The sequence below is a fragment of the Barbus barbus genome, assembly GCF_936440315.1.
Source record: "Barbus barbus genome assembly, chromosome: 41".
Taxonomy (NCBI): Eukaryota; Metazoa; Chordata; class Actinopteri; order Cypriniformes; family Cyprinidae; genus Barbus; species Barbus barbus.
The window spans coordinates 24,371,799-24,389,700 of NC_136719.1; the positions used below are offsets into that span (position 1 = coordinate 24,371,799).

At 35.1% G+C, this 17,902-nt stretch overlaps 1 protein-coding gene across 2 annotated transcripts in view; it reads left to right on the plus strand.

Moving 5' to 3' along the window:
• The window catches only part of LOC306860182 (signal peptide, CUB and EGF-like domain-containing protein 3), a 128,069-nt gene that overhangs the window by 57,921 nt on the left and 52,246 nt on the right, over positions 1-17,902 (plus strand). For both annotated transcript variants that reach the window (XM_079401750.1, XM_079401749.1), the window contains exon 4: positions 3,087-3,221. In XM_079401750.1, coding sequence (XP_079257876.1) covers positions 3,087-3,221 — 135 coding nt within the window. The remainder of the gene's footprint in view (positions 1-3,086; positions 3,222-17,902) is intronic.

The following is a 17,902-nucleotide window of genomic DNA, read 5'->3' on the forward strand; positions in this document are numbered from 1 at the left end:
TCCCAAGTGTTTGAATCAGCTTTGCTTGACAGTATTCTCAAGCTTGCAGTTATCCCTGTTGCTTGTGCACATTTTCCTACCCAAATTCTTCCTTCCAGTCAACTTTGCATTTAATATGCTTTGATACAGCACTCTGTAAACAGCCACACCTTTCAGTAATGACCCTCTGTGACTTACACTCTTTGTGGAGGGCGTCAATGTTCGTCTTCTGGATCATTGCAGAAATGAGTCAGCAAATGTAAATATTCTAATATTTTGAGATACTGATTTTTGACTTTCATTGCTCTAATCATCAAAATTAAAACAAAAAACTTTAGAAATTTTTACTTTATATGTAATGAATCTAAAATATATGAAAGTTTCACTTTTTGAAATAAGTTACAAGAAAAAAATGAACTTTTTCATGTTATTCTAATTTTTTTAGATGTACCATATCTGTGTGTGTATATATGTGTATGTGTATACATATACATATATATATATATATATATATATATATATATATATATATATATATATATATATATATATATATATATAGTATATATATGTTATATAATATATAAGTTACAGTATAGTTTCACAAAACACTATATACAGATACTGTTGCCACAATAAGACTAATATAACCTATAATTAACCACCACTGTCATCGAAAAATAAAACAAAATGACATGAGGATTCAGCAGAGTCTGACATTATTTAAAGAAAATCTAGGATTTGTGTATTATGATTTTACAGTAGTAACTAATATTTTGGTGATATCATAGTAACCACAGTACAGTTTTAAAATAGGCTTAAAATCTGCATCAATCAAATACAGACTAATCTCTGACTATAATCAAATAATTCAAACGTCATGTTGATTTAGGATCAGTCTGAGTTCAGGAAAGGGCCCTTATGTAATTTAACAGCATACTACAGGGTGAAATGTATTGGCTTTTAATCAGCCGTTGAATGATCAGTTTGTGTAACGATCCATAAATCCCAAAAGACGATGAGTCTTTCAACACAAGCAGCTTTGTTTTTCTATCACGGTGAGACTTTGCATTGACTTCTACTTTTTTTTTTATTTTGAGCTAATGATTCTGTCTCCTAACCCTCATGCTAAGCTCCCTGCAAGTGTACGTTTTAAGACATTATTGAGTATATTTACTAAGCCGTTTCATTGCAAAGCAGAGGTGCCAACAACATCAACACTAACTGAACTGATGCAAGTTCACACAAGCAGGTCCGCAGTAATTGTAAGCCAGAACATATACAGACAAAACACAAACTGGCAGAATGCGAGACTGCGTGAAATCACTAGGATGTACTGATTAATGATCTAATGCCTGTTTCTGAGGAGAGTCACATATCAACATCACAAAAGGACATCAGAGCTGCCAGAATGTAGCTGTGGACTGTTTAGACTGAGGAAGAAAACAAACAGCGGGAGCGGGATGTTCAGATTCATGAGGTTATTCGCATTTTATTAAGGTTTTGTGCATAAAAGTGACTATTTTTCACTCTACCTTCTATATGCAAATGAACTGTCTTATGATTGGCTGCTCCCTTTGCATGCGAAATGAGTAACAGCACAATCAAATTTGTAGTTGTGATGATTTCTGAACAAGACATTTTTGCAGTTTTGTTTCAATAAATGTTTTGTATTGTTATAACTTAAATATTAGTTATACAGTATACTTCAGGTTTTTTTGTAAGAAATTAATACTTTTAAACACCAAGGATACATGACTTTGATCAAAAGTGACAGTAAAGACATTATGTTACAAATAAATTTTATTCCAAATAAATACTGTTCTTTTGAAGTTTCTAGGGTAGAAAAAACATTCAGACCATAGCAAAAAAAATGTGATACACCACCCATGATATGCACTGCGGTATTCTCATGTATATATAATGAACAAATAATGATAAATGTGCTTTTTTCTATTTTGTGTTTTATCCTCAATCAAGTCACGGTTAAACTCAAAAGACTTAACCATGTGTGTGCATGATGGAGTGCATCAGAAATGTGTGCAATTACAGTGACATTTTTAAACAAAATTTATATTAAATTTGTTGTCAGACTTAACATTTACCTTGAATTGTGAGACGTAAAGTCAGAATTGCGAGATGTAAAGTCAGAATTGCGAGATGTAAAGTCAGAATTGTGAGATGTAAAGTCCGAATTGCGAGATGTAAAGTCAGAATTGTGAGATGTAAAGTCCGAATTGTGAGATGTAAAGTCAGAATTGCGAGATGTAAAGTCAGAATTGCGAGACGTAAAGTCAGAATTGTGAGACGTAAAGTCAGAATTGTGAGACGTAAAGTCAGAATTGCGAGACGTAAAGTCAGAATTGTGAGATGTAAAGTCAGAATTCCGAGACGTAAAGTCAGAATTGTGAGACGTAAAGTCAGAATTGTGAGATGTAAAGTCAGAATTGCGAGACGTAAAGTCAGAATTGCGAGACGTAAAGTCAGAATTGTGAGATGAAAAGTCCGAATTGCGAGATGTAAAGTCCGAATTGTGAGTTGTAAAGTCTGAATTGTGAGATGTAAAGTCAGAATTGCGAGATGTAAAGTCAGAATTGTGAGACGTAATGTCAGAATTGCGAGACGTAAAGTCAGAATTGTGAGATGTAAAGTCAGAATTGTGAGATGTAAAGTCAGAATTGTGAGACGTAAAGTCAGAATTGCAAGACGTTAAGTCTAAATTACGATATATAAAGTCAGAATTGTCAGATGTAAAGTCAGAATTGCGAGATTTAAGATGTAAAGTCTAAATTATAATATAAAGTCAGAATTGTTAGATGTAAAGTCAGAATTGCAAGACTTTAAGTCTAAATTGCGAGATATAAAGTCAGCATTGCGAGATGAATTTGTTAGATTAAAAGTTGCAGTCACTGTACCTTTTTTATCCCATGGTGGAAACAAGCTTCCATACATTAGAGACTTCTTTCAGAACCAAATCTTACAACCCTAAACTTTGAATGGTAGCGGTATTGTATAGATATGTACATTTTAATAGGCATACATGTAATCCCACAATTCTAATAATATGGCTATGTTTTTACTCATCTGTTTATCTGTGTCTCCGTCAGACGTTGACGAGTGCGCGGAAGGAAACGGCGGATGCCAGCAGGTCTGTGTTAACATGATGGGGAGTTACGAGTGTCGGTGCCGCGATGGATTTCTCCTGTCCGACAACCAGCACACCTGCATCCAGAGACCCAAAGGTGAGCGCCTGATCACAACACACCGCTAACATGCTACTCTTACTGTCTCTGCAGGATGCATACTGGGCATGCTGTGCACAGTGTGTGGATTTTGAACAACATAATAGATTTGTTTACAGTGCAGTATAAGTCAGAGTACACTGCTGGATATCTCATAATGCAATGCGCTCAACTTGATGAATGATCTGGAAAGTGTTTAACATCTCTATTTTGATTCATTAATTGATTGGAATATGAAAACTCCAGACCATAACTTTGATATTATAATCAAACAATATTACATTTAAACCATTTAATATGCCAATGTACAATTATTTAATTTGCAATATTAAATAACTGGATTCCACTCATATTAAATGTAATGAGGTCATGGGACAACCAGTGATATTTTAATATTATTTATATACTATAATGGTATTTTTCAATATTTTGAGTCAACTTTTATTTTTATGGAAGTTTTTGTTTTAATTTTTGCGTTTTATGTCCTTTTTATTATTAATATTTATATTTTTATATATCCAGCTTTTATTTTTTATTTAGGTTTTCATAATTTTAGTACTTAAACCTACTTTATTTCCACGATTAAATATTTGATTGGTTGATTGATAGATACTGTGCTTAAAGGGGTCATCAGATACGACATGCACTTTTACAAGTTGTTTGAACTGAAATGCGTGTTGACAGTGTGTGTACACAACAAAACGATAAAAATCTTTTTATTTTTTTTATAATTTCGTTAAATAATTTCCCCTTTCTCAAATCGAGCTGATCTCAGAGGCCTGTCAGTGTTACATCACACAGACAGGCCCCTCCCATGATTGTTTGATTGACAGTAGCATTTCAGCACAGACTGGACTGGTGTCTTACCTTAGACCAGCCCTGAGTGAGCTGTTATCAGTAGGGGTGTGCGATACTGCAAATTTTGGTATCGATCCGATACCAAGTAAATACAGGGCCAGTATCGCCGATACCGATTCCGATTCCGATACTTGTCATGTAAAAAAACATAAATTTAAATGACCAACAACAATTAAAAAAAATTAACAATACTAAATTTTGATATGACTAATATTATATTCACCTTAAAGCTACGTGGATATTATTTGCCTTTCTAAAAGGACTTTGCAGGCAGAGGAGCCCAGAACATGAAAGCAATAAACAGTTTCATGTTAAGTCTTTTCCTCCCAAAGAAAAGAGTTATAAAAATAATTAATGTGGCTTAATAAATTAAGAACGTAATATTAAAAGACAAAACTCAGTATACACCTTATTAATGTTGCAAACTAGATATACAAGTAAGCAGATGTGCCCAGAATATGAAAGCAACGCTCAAAGTTTTCACATTATGTATTTTCCTCCCATTATAAAACATTATAAAGAAAAGTTTAACGTAAGTGGCTTATTGAATGAAGACATTGATATGAAAAAGAACTATTAAACCATAACTCGTTTATTATTGAAAGGATTTTAGTATGTTATGTACGTGTACTGTATTTTCTGTTTGTTTTATACATACTGTAATATTTGTTTTTTATCGCAATAAAACAAAACTGTGATATGAAAAGGCCAAATTCGGTATAGTTTATAAAAATATATAGGCCTACTATGCATGTACAGTTAAGCAGATGAACCCAGAACATGAATGCAACACGCTGATTTTAATTTTCTCTAATTGCAATATAAAAACATTTAATATGGTGCAATTAATGAATGGAGGAAGACAGTGATAAAGACCAAATAAATAAATAAAAACTAAATTCGGTATACAGCTTGTTAATAAAATATAATATGTTGCAAGCAGCTGAGACCAGAATATATATGCAAACATGCTAAACAACATGTTAAGCACTTTACTCCCATAGAAAACCATTATAATGAAAATGTAAAGTGTCTTAATGCATTAAGAAATCATTTTAAAAAGCTAAACTCAGTCCACACCTTACAGTGATATTGTATAAAAAGGACAAATTCGGTATACAGGTATAATATGCACTATGTGAAGGATTTCCTTCCTCCCCTTTTCATTTCGTTTGTAGCTCGGAGTTCCGTTACATCTCTCACTGTATCCGCTCGCGCTCGGAGCCGCTGAGTCACGTGAAGGCATGACAACCAAACACAGCGTAGCAGGGGAGGAGCAGCAATGTTTGCATAAGAGATGTGAAAAGAGCGGCATATGCACCCAGACATGTCTACACTGTGTTGTATGTATTAAGCAATGTTATTACGTGTATAGGAGAAAAAAAGTACCTAAAGTATCGATCTTATCAGGCTAGTATCGATCCGATACCAATACCAACGTTCTTATCGATACTATCGATATTAGGATCGATACGCCCACCCCTAGTTATCAGTCCGCCATTATTTCACCGCCAGAGCAGATGTAGACAAGAATGGCTCCTAAGCGATTGAGGTGTTTTGTTGTTGGATGTAATAATGAACATAGCAGTAGTCATTTACTTCCGTCATCTGATCTACTGAAGATGCAGTGGAGTACGTTTGTTTTTGAAGGGACTGCGCCCCCGATCTACCTAAATGTGTTTATGTTCGCGCAAATCATTCGTGATTCAGCTTCACCTCCAGAAGAAGTGAGTATAAGATTTTTTAATGAATTTTGCTAATCGCCTTTCTTAATAATGTGCTAGTTAGCAAGTTTCGTGGCTAAAGTAAACAGTCTCATGAGAACGGCTCATCACTCCACGGAAGAGAGGGGCGGGGTCAGCAGAGCTCATTAGCATTTAAAGGAACATGCACTAAAATGGCTTGCTGAAAGCAGAGCTGTTTTTGACAGGTTGTTTTACACTACCATTGAGAAATTTTAATCAAAGGATGTTATAGACCAGGGGTGTCCAAACTACGGCCCATGGGCCAAATGCAGCCCTTGCATGAATTTTAAGCAGCCCGCAGCTGTCTTAAATAGCCTATATTATATATGACCAGCCAAGCATATAGGTATGTCTACATTAATAATATAAGAAGATATAAATATGCAATATTTCTCCCACAATACCACAGTTACTGTTACTACAGTAAATCAATTGTAAATGTTTGTGATTTGTGGATTGTGTGTTGAGCGTCTGCATCTTACTTGCAGTTTGTGTTTCAGTTTGCTGAAGAGATACTACTCAGCTCATCCGCAGCGATGCATGTTGCATTAGCACAGTCATATCTGACTATGATGTCCTATAGCCTATGTACGGTCACACGCGTTTATTATTTTTACATTTTAGGAGGAGTAAAATGTACATATGTGGTTTCATCAACCAGATGCATTTACACTCGTCGAGTTTCGTCTGGAATGCGGCCCAGACCACCTCCTGAAGTGGTTTGAGTGATCGGATTTATATTACAAAACGCATGAAGTGACCAGGTGTAAACAGCCCCTATATATTTTTTCATGTTATTTTTCATTAAAATTAAGTTGTCTAGTAGATTGTGTTTTACGCACAAAAGAGTGACACAGAAGTATAGAAATTCTACATTGATAAAAAAAAAAAAACTGCGCTGGAATCGGATCGGATCGGATAGGAATTGGTCAGTACTCAGAATTTTCTGGATCGGATCGGATCAGAAAAAATGGTATCGTTGCATCCCTAGTGGAAAGGGGAATTTTCACTGCTCTAGCTCTTTTCTTAAAGCCACTTCATTAATTTGTGAAGCTCAATTATCTTTTGCTGCACATCAGAAATATATTCTTTGGTTTTTCTCATTGTGATGGATGATTAAGGGAATTTAGGCTTTGCTTTCCCTCCTATTTATATTTCTGTGAAACAGGAAGCCATGGCTGGATAATTTCAAGTTCATAATCACCCTGGAGTGCTCAATATTGTGAATATGAATGGGAATATACTTCAGAGATATTTTACTCATGAGAAATTCTAGGGTGCCAATAATTGTGTCCAACGTGTATTTGAGAAAAACATTTATTTCGTAATTATATTTCCCCCATTTTAAATTCTTATTATCCAATGAAAGGTTAGATTTTTGTGAATTCTCGGCGGTCTCTCGGCGGTCGCTTGGCGGGGCCTGGCCCTACTGGCCTTGCTGGGCCCCGGTTGGGGGGTGGGGGGCCCTTGGATCTCCGGGCCCAGGGCTCGGTCTGCCCTGGTGTGGTCGGCTGCCGGCGGAGCCTGCGGGCTTGCCGCCACGGCACCCTGGGGTGTCTATACTGTGGCTGTCGGATGTCCCACCTTCGGGCTCTCCTCTGCCCTTTTCTGGGTGGGGGCCGCAGTTGTCCCTGCGGTGGTTCCCCTGGGGGTCCCGTGCCCTGGGGGGCCTCCGGATGTTTGGGGCCTGGGTCTCTTCCATGCCTGCTTCATGCCTTGCGGGATGGGGCTGTTGTTCCCCACACACACACTATTAAACATTTACATGGAGGAACCTTATGAACACAAGCGCGCTCACACACACAGGTGTACACTCAAGCATTCACATTGGTGTAAAAACGGGTGCTCACAGACACGCATTGTTCTGATCTGCTGTTGCTTCAAAACTTATTTTGTAATATTAGTTATGCGTGTTGCTCAATAACATTTAACATTTAGAATTTATTGTGATTCATACAGATGTTGGTTGTTGCTGCAGTTTCTCTGATGTTGTGTCTTCTGTTGTGTCTTCTGTTGTTTTCTCTTTTTGTCAGCAGGTATCGAAGCAAATTGTCTGTTTTTTTTTTTTTTTTTCCTCTCTCTCTCTATCCCCCATTCTCCTTTTTTTTCTCTTTCTCTCCCCCTTCTCTGTTGACTTTATCCACAACTTTTTTTTTTGTTTGTTTTGTTTTCTAATTCCTTTTTTTTATTATTATTATTATTATTATTTTTATTATTATCATTATTATTATTTTTTTTTATTATTATTATTATTATTATTTTATTTATTTTTTTCTTTCTCTCTCTTGTTTTCTCTGTCCCCTGGTCTTGTCGGTCATAGTATGGTTAAATAAAAGGGTATATAAAATTTAATTAATTAATTAATTAAAAAAATAAAATTAAAAAAAAATATATAAAAAAAAATATATAAAAAAAAAAAAAGGCTGTGAATGATGATAGCATAGCTACACATACGTACTGTCATGTGTTATCTGTGTTACTGACAGGCCGGGTAAAAAAAAAAAAAAAAAAAAAAAGATTTTTGTGAATTTTTTAAAAATAAAAGATCAAAAGGATTAACAATGCAGATTAATTTTTCATTCATATTTACCAAGGGTGCCGATATTTTTGGCCATGACTGTATAGGCCAATTGAATGTGATGTAAAGGAGTTATGAAATATAGGTCAAATTACAGCCATATTTGATATAAGCTGTTTTGTGCTTTCTATTTATACCAAGTAAATGTGTTAATAGACTAAATATCATAAAGCCTTTCTATGTTATAATTATTAAAGCTTTCAAAACAAGATATTTACAGATTTTTACGTTCTCAACAAAACTCAAGCTACTGTCATATATATATATATATATAGTTGTTTCCACATCGTCGACTCCGCCCCCCTTTAGGAAAAGTTTGGACACCCCTGTTATAGACTTTTCATTAAGACCCTAAAGAATCATATCAACTTGGAAAATGGGCATCCAGTGACCCCTTTAATTAAATAACTGGATGTCACTCATATGCAATGTGATGGGATCATATGACAAATCAGTGATATTTTAGTATTATTTTTATATTATTATAGTATTAATTAATATTTTGAGTTTATTTTATGTTGCATTTTTTTGGTGTAGTTTTTATTTTTTTTGTAAATTCTTGTGATTTTATCAATTGTATTATATATTTGTATATATTTTTATATTTAGCCTTAAAATTAAAATAAAAGTTGCTAGTATTTAATTAGTATAAATTTTTTTTATTTCAATTCTTAAAAATATTTTGGTTATTAAAAGTTAACTCATAATAACTACTAAATTAGCATAATTAAATAACTGGATACCACTCATATGCAGAGTCATGTGGCAACCAATGATATTTTAGTGTTATTTTTATGTTATTATAGTGTGTTTACTCAATATTTTTATTGAAGTTCATTTTTTTAGTAAATTTATTTGCTTTTGTTATTTTCAATATACATATTTGTGTATTAATATTTAGCTTTTATTTTTTTATTTCACTTTTATTGTTTTAGTTTTTATTTCAGTTAGTGGTCAAGGCAACATTTTTGTAGGTAACATGCTGTTGTTTCGCTTGCTATTTTTGAAAGAATAGTAGTCTGTATATAGTATTTTCTGCATATCATTCAGTTAGTAATAGGAATGTATTTCATTCTGAATGTAGCTGTTATTTCTGTGCCGTTCACGCCATGATTTAACAATGTCAGCGGAAAAGTGGCATTCTCTTCAAAGATCAATCTCAGGAGATGCTTTTGGCCGGCTGAACTCGTCAGTGTTTGCGTTTCATAAGCACACTGTTATTTGAGTCGTGGATCGTATGTTTCAAACGCTGCCCTTTATTGTTTCTATTCTGTCGTTTTTTTCCCATGTTGGAAAGAGTTTGATAAATACCATCATAATCCCTCATATTTCATGTTAATATTAGTTTTATTGCTGCCAGATTAAAGCTTCTTGGACAGGGAGGTTCATGCAGCATAAATCCACAAATGCTTTGATGTGCAGACGCCGTTCACTTCTGTAATGATCGCCCACGGATCTGTTTGCCATTACGTTATTGTTGCAGCACAATGTGCTTCAGATATCTGCAGTTTAGGACGAGACGATGTTCGACAAGCCGACAGCGAGAGTGACGTAACTCATCGCCCCAGTGCGATGATGGATTGACGGATAGCATATGTAGACGACAACACATGAGATGAGAGGAATCGGGTTTCTCCTGCTTTTCATGAACCTTGTACACCGCTGATTTATTTTGCATAATTAGGGCTCGTTCAAAGATTTAGTGTCAAAAAACATTGAAAGCACCATCATCTCAATTAGATTTTAACATGACATCAGAATGGTTCCTTTTTGCTTTTGGTCTTTTTGTGCAAAAGTTTGTTATTATTTGGTAAAATCTAATTATTTTGTGATGGGGAATTCCTTCTTCGATGCATGCGGTCTAATAATTAATTAAATCATAAAAATATTAAATGAAAATTATTTTACCATGAACAAATGCAAGTGTGTTGTTAAATTATTAAATATTAATATTACTGACATTTTTAACTTTTTTTATTAATGTTTCTGAAATTGTAATACTATTTAATATATTATTTTTTTATAATATTAATAAAAAAACTTGAATGTTAAAATGTTTTGTGAAGATTGAAGGGATGCCCAAACTCAAACTGCCATTATATGACTGACAGACTAAAATGGTTTGAGTTAAAAATCTGTGTTTGTGTTCTACTGAGGACAAAAATTCACCTACATCTTGGATGCTCTGGGAATAAGCAGATAAACATCACATTTTCATTCTTGGGTAAACTATCCCTTTAACTAACATTAGAGAAACATAAACATGTGAAATTATTGAATATTAATATTATTGAAATATTAACTTTTATATTAATATTATTTCATTTAATACTATTTAATATTTTTATTTTTATAATATTAATTAAAAAAACTTTAAACTGTTTTGTGACCATTAACCTACATTAGAGAACCGTAAACATGCAAATGTGTTCTTTGAAATATTGATATTATTGAATATAAATATCACTGAAATATTAACTTTTAAATACTACTTAATTTTAATAATATTTAATATTATTTTCAATATTTTCTTAATATGAATGTATTTTTTTTTTACGTTTTTTAAGGAGATCAAGCACATTTTAAAATAAAATCAATCAAAATAAAACACTTTTAATGTTTTAATTGTTTAACCGTGTGTCATGTGACCATTGACCAACATTAGAGAGCTGAAAACATGCAATATAAATTTAATAATTTAATGTTACTTAACTTTTTAATATTATTATTACTTCATTTTTATTTATATTTATTTATTAATTTATAATAAAAAAAAAACTTTACACTCTTTTAAATTAAATCAAACACATTATTTAATAATGTCTGTTCGTCATTATTTAACTAATGACTGTTTTGTTAATATATTATTTAATAATTGAGTTCATTTTTAGTAGATTTGCCTTCATTTTTATTGTAAATTTATATTTTATAATATTTTTTGTTAAATTTCCGTTTTAGTCATTTTATTTTATTTAGTCTTTGTTTATTTCAGTTAGTTGTCTGTTTGTTTGCTTTAAGCTTTTTACATTTATCATCTGATATATATATATTTATACAGTTTTTTTTGTTTTGTTTTTTTACAAAAGTTATTTAACATTTTTTAATTGTTTACCTGCATGTAATATATGACCATTTACCTAAATTAGAGAGCTGTGGACATGCAAATATCAACTTTTTAAAATATTAATATTACTTGTTATTAATTTAATATGAGTAAATAAAAAAAAAATGATATCATTAAAAAACGTTTTGACACTATATAATTCCTACATGAATGTATATTTAATTCAAAGATATTTACATAAATTCGTAAATGCTTTAACCTCAGATGTTGGAAGTAAATGCATTGGTTGATATAAGTCCAGGTCTAGTTTCTCGCTCATCCTCGTTTTGTCAGAGATCTTTGTGCTTTGCAGCGCAGAGGAAATCCAGACATTTAGTTGCATGTTTGTTTTGACTAGTCACTGTGACTCAATCAATACCTGCGATGTCTGGTTGTCTTCACAAACACTTTCTTAAACAAGCGCTGCAGTCTCTTAGATGGACTCAAAGCCTGTGGAGAGTGAAGCAGGAGGAAATGAAGCGGTTTTCCGCCTGAGGCTGAGCACTCATTTCATGGGAAGCGCTTTCTAATCAAACAGACGAGCGCTGGAGAAGAGGGTTCTGCTGCAGGATTGGGGTCTGTTGTGCCACAGACAGCAGGGGAATGCGTCCTGCGGCTTTTGTTGTGGCTGTCAAAGGTCGTGAGTCCAATCAAACTCATCTGAACTCCACCTTCAGCTTCACGTCTTGCTCAGCATCCACTGCAAACTCTCAAAATACTCTATTTCCTGTGAAAATGTCAAACTGCTGAGGTAAAATGACCGTTGTGTTGATTTTAATTCCCATCAGTTTTTGATTTGTCGGAAATACCAGTGGCATTTTCCCATTTACGCTTGTGAATTTGATTACTTGATGTACAGTATTTTGGTATGTCACTTTCTAGTCTCTGAGGGTATTTGCATTTACATTTATGACATTTATGCCTTTGCTAAAATGTAACTTCTAACCAAGGCATTTTCTGTGTTGATAGAATCAGAATCAGAATCAGAATCAGAAAGAGCTTTATTGCCAAGTGTGTTTGCACACACAAGGAATTTGTCTTGGTGTCATGAGCTTCCAGTACAGAAAGTACAAACATAGTGCAGACAACATATAATTAAGGTGATAAAGAACACTAATGAGAGAATATACAATAATTAAGGATAACAATAGTAATAAAAATAAAAATATACAGAAAAGAGACATGACCATAGACAGAACTGTGAATGTGCATGTGTCCTATGTACAGATGAAGGTTTGATGAGTTATTTACAGATGTACAGTACCGGGGTGTGTTATGTGTTGTTCAGGTGGGATACGGCCTGGGGGAAAAAACTGTTCTTGTGTTCTGGTGCTCAGTGATCTGTAGCGCCGGCCAGAGGGCAACAATACAAAGAGAGAGTGAGCTGGGTGTGAGGGGTCCAGAGTGACTTTCTTAGCCCTTTTCCTCACTCTGGAGGTGTAAAGTTCTTGGAGGCTGGGCAGAGGGGCACCGATAATTCTCTCAGCAGTCCTAACTGTCCGTTGTAGTCTTCTGATGTCTGTTTTGGTAGCTGAACCAAACCAAACAGTTATAGAAGAACATAGGACAGACTCGATGATTGCAGAGTAGAACCGTTTCTTCAGCATCTGAGGCAGGTTGAACTTCCTTAGCTGGCGGAGGAAATACAGCCTCTGCTGGGCCTTTTTCGCAATAGAGTCAATGTGATTGTCCCACTTCAGGTCCTGAGAGATGGTGGTGCCCAGGAATCTGAATGACTCTACTGAAGTCACAGTGCTGTTCATGATGGTGAGTGGGGGGAGAGCAGGGGGGTTTCTCCTGAAGTCCACTATCATCTCCACAGTTTTGAGCGTGTTCAGCTCCAGGTTGTTAAGACTGCACCAGACAGCCAGCTCCTTAACCTCCTGTCTGTAAGCAGACTCGTCACCGTCCTTGATGAGGCCTATGACTGTAGTGTCGTCCGCAAACTTCAGGAGCTTGACAGAGGGGTCCTTTGATGTGCAGTCATTCGTGTAGTGGGAGAAGAGCAGTGGGGAGAGAACGCAACCCTGAGGGGCGCCAGTGCTGATGGTGAGAGTCCTGGATGTGAGTTTGCCCAGCCTCACTAGCTGCTGCCTGTCTGTCAGGAAGCTGGTGATCCACTGACAGATGGAGGAGGGCACAGAGAGCTGTCTCAGTTTGTCTGAGAGAAGGTCAGGTATGATGGTATTGAAGGCCGAGCTGAAGTCCACAAATAAGATCCTTGCATAATTCCCAGGTTTGTCGAGGTATTGCAGGATGTAATGCAGTCCCATATTGACAGCGTCATCCACAGACCTGTTTGCTCTATAGGCAAACTGAAGAGGATCCAGCAAGGGTCTAGTGATGTCCTTCAGGTAGGCCAGGACCAGTCTCTCAAGTGACTTCATGACCACAGACGTGAGTGCGACAGGTCTGTAGTCATTAAGTCCAGTGATTTTGGGCTTTTTGGGGACGGGAATGATGGTGGAACGTTTGAAGCAGCAGGGAACTTCACACAGCTCCAGAGATCTGTTGAAGATTTGTGTAAAGATGGGGGCCAATTGGTCAGCACAGACTTTTAGACAGGCAGGTGAAATACCGTCTGGTCCTGAAGCTTTCCTAGATTTCTGTTTTCTGAAGACCCGGTTCACATCCTCTACACAGACTTTAAACGCAGGTAGAATGGTGGGGGAGGGAGTAAGGGGGGTTGCAGGGGGGGAAGGTGAATGAGTGAAGTGCAGATCAGAGCGGGTGTTGGGTGTCAGTCTGGCCTTTTCAAATCTGCAGTAAAACACATTGAGATCGTCAGCCAGTTGTTGATTCTCCACAGACTGTGGGGGTGGTGTCTTGTACATGGTGATGTTCCTCAGACCAGTCCATACCGACGCCGGATCGTTGGCTGAAAGTTCTTTTTTCAACTTCTCAGAGTAGTTCTTTTTAGCCACTCTGATCTCCTTTGTTAGTCTGTTCCTGGCCTGGTTATACAAGATTTTATCCCCACTTCTGTAAGCGTCCTCTTTGGCCTGACGAAGTTGTTTGAGTTTCCCAGTAAACCACGGTTTATCATTATTGAATGATAAGAATGTCCTGGTGGGGATGCATATATCCTCACAGAAACTGATATATGATGTTACAGTCTCTGCGAGTTCATCCAGATCGGTGGCAGCGGCTTCAAAAACAGTCCAATCAGTGAGGTCAAAACAAGCTTTTAAATCTTGCTCTGCTTCATTAGTCCATCTCTTAACAGTTCTTAATACAGGCTTAGAAGATTTGAGTTTTTGCCTATAGGTCGGTATGAGATGAACCAAACAGTGATCAGAGAGCCCCAGAGCTGCCCGTGGGACAGAGTGATATGCATCTTTAATTATTGTGTAACAATGATCCAATATATTACTGTCTCTGGTGGGACATGTAACGTGCTGTCTGTATTTTGGCAGTTCGCGGGAGAGATTTGCTTTATTAAAATCTCCAAGAATGATTAAAAAAGAGTCCGGGTACCTTTGCTCTGTTTCAGATATTTGTTCAGCCAGCTGTTGCATCGCGGCGCTCACGCACGCGTCCGGAGGCACGTACACATTCACGAGAATGAAGGAGGAAAACTCCCGGGGTGAATAGAACGGCTTACAGTTTATGAAGAAGGCCTCCAAATTAGGAGAACACATCTTCTTCAGAGTTGTTACATCTGAACACCAACCTTCATTTATGTAGAAACATAGTCCACCACCTCTCGTTTTCCCCGTTAGCTCCGTGATGCGGTCTGATCTGAACAGCTGATATCCCGGCAAATGAAGCATGTTATCCGGGATGTTTTCACTCAGCCAGGTTTCAGTGAAGCACAATGCAGCAGAGTTTGTAAAGTCCTTATTTGTGTGGGTGAGGAGAAGTAGTTCATCCATTTTGTTAGGAAGGGATCGGAGATTCGCTAGATGAATGCTTGGGAGCGCAGTTCGGAAGCCGCGTTCGCGGAGTTTAACCAGCGCGCCGGCGCGCTTCCCTCTTTTCCGTCTGAGCGCGCGTTTGACTAGGACCGCTGCCCCTCCGACCAAAACATCCAACAAAGCGTCTGAATAATCAAAAACCGGAAAAAAATTGTCCGGTGTGTGTTGCCTTATGTCCAGTAGTTCGTCTCTGGTAAAACAGACAGTAGGAGAATGACTAAACACAGAACAAACAAACAAAAACAACAAAAGTACGGGAGCATTCCACACCACAGCAGCCATACTCGGCGCCATCTTGAGCATTTTGTGCATGTAATATCACTGGGAAGCAAACCCGTAGTAATTAATAGTCACAATGTCTTAATGTGAACATTAACCAATAACATGCAAATCAATTGTTAAATTATTGAAATATTAATATTATTCAATATTAATATTGCATAAATATTAACTTTTGAATATTAACATTACTTAATATTATTTTAATATATATAAAAAAAAACTTTAACAGATTTTAAAGGAAATCAATCATTTAATATGAATTAATATTAATATTTGAATATTTTGTATGATATTAATAAACACATAACTCTTTTAATTGTTACCTAAATAATGACGTTTGTTTTTGATTAGTTACTTTAATTCCTATTATATAAATGTTTCTTTAATTCAAATATTTTTATTTAAAGAAAAAAGATTAATGATCACCATTAGAGAACTGTTAACATGCAAACCTGTTGTTAAATTATTATTAGTGTTATTATTCTTATTATTGTTATTCTTATTATTAAATATTATTAATAATATTTTGTAATAATGATAACGTTTTTAAATATGTTTAAAATATGTTTAAAATATTAATATTAATTAAATCTATTAACTATTAAATATTACAATTGAATAATATTAATATTTAAACACTAAATAATTCATATAAATTTTCTTTAAAAATGTTTGCAATTCAAATTGTCTACTTTGTGAAAGCACACTTCTTTTATTTAAAATGTTACATTTTTATGTTAAAATAAGTATAAAAAAAATAAATATGAATTAACAAATAAATAATTTATATAAATAAATACAAATTTGTGAGAATGTTTAAAAAATAGTTTTCATTTTAAAAACCGTTTGTTTGTTTGTTTGTGAGAAGTATTCATATTTTTTTATTTTTTTCATTTTGTGTGTGTGTGTGTGTGTGTGTGTGTTTTAAGGTTGAATCAAAAGTCCAGTTAGGCTCAATATAATCCCTTCATCAAATCTATACGCAGAATTTGAGCTGAATATAAGGGTTAAGTGTAGTGTGTCGAGTGATTGTCGTAGTCTGTCAGCTCTGATGGGTTTAGTTAGTAATGCATCACAGTCGCGGTTACAAGTCTCACTGCGCTTCCCGTTTTCCCCGCTTCCTCACACCTGCACAGTACAAATAGCTTTTAAAGTTCATGAATGTCAGCCCATATGTTTTGTGATGCAGTTCTGGCAAATGTTTACTTAGTAATAAAAGGCCGCTTCCTTCGTCTTAAAGTGTCGAGACTCAGGTGACGCAGAGGCTCTCGCTGGATGGATGACTAACATGAGTATGAACACACACACACACACACACACACACAGCTCTGGACTATGCTGTTTAGTGGATGCGTTTCCATCATAGCAGGAATGTGAAGAAATTCAGAGACATTTTGTGCTCAATTTATGTTTTTTGGTGATTTCATGTTGACATTAAGTCACATATTTACACGCTGATTAAAACGTCTGTGCATTAGCAATAGTAAACCGCATTTGTGGCATATTTAACTTATGCAATGTGATTTTTTTTTTGAGTAAAAAATTATATTCATTGGTGTTTGGAGAGGAGAGGAGAGGGTGAAGGCTCTGATTTAGTGGTGATGTAATCTGGCATAATTCGTCCTGAATCGTTTGAACTACACAAAAGATCGTTCAAACCATGTGTTTTGTTGAGAGATGTACTTTCACCTTTATAAGTAATACAGTTTTCACCTAGGGGGCATTTAGCCCGACGGACTTACATTGAAGAAGAGACCTGGGCCATAAAATAATTACATTTTGCCAAATGTTTCTTGCACAAAAATATCTGGTCTTATTGTGCACAATTTCTGGCATAAAACGACAAGGGACATTTAATGCAAAAGCAAATAATAATTGTTATTTCATGTTAAAATCTGATTAAGGTGTTTCAAGCGATTGTATTATGTTGTAATAATAATAATAATAATAACAATAATATTAATAATAATAATAATTATTATTATTATTATTGCTGTTATTATTATTATTAATAGTAGTAGTAGTAGTATTAATATTACTTACAATTTATAAAGTAAATTAATATATTTTTCAATTTACAAAGTAACATAAAATGTTTCCGTTTTAATTTATTATTTTAGTAATATAATTAATGTATATAATATTAATTAGTAAATCATATATTTATACAATATTAACATGTACTGCGTTAAGTTAAC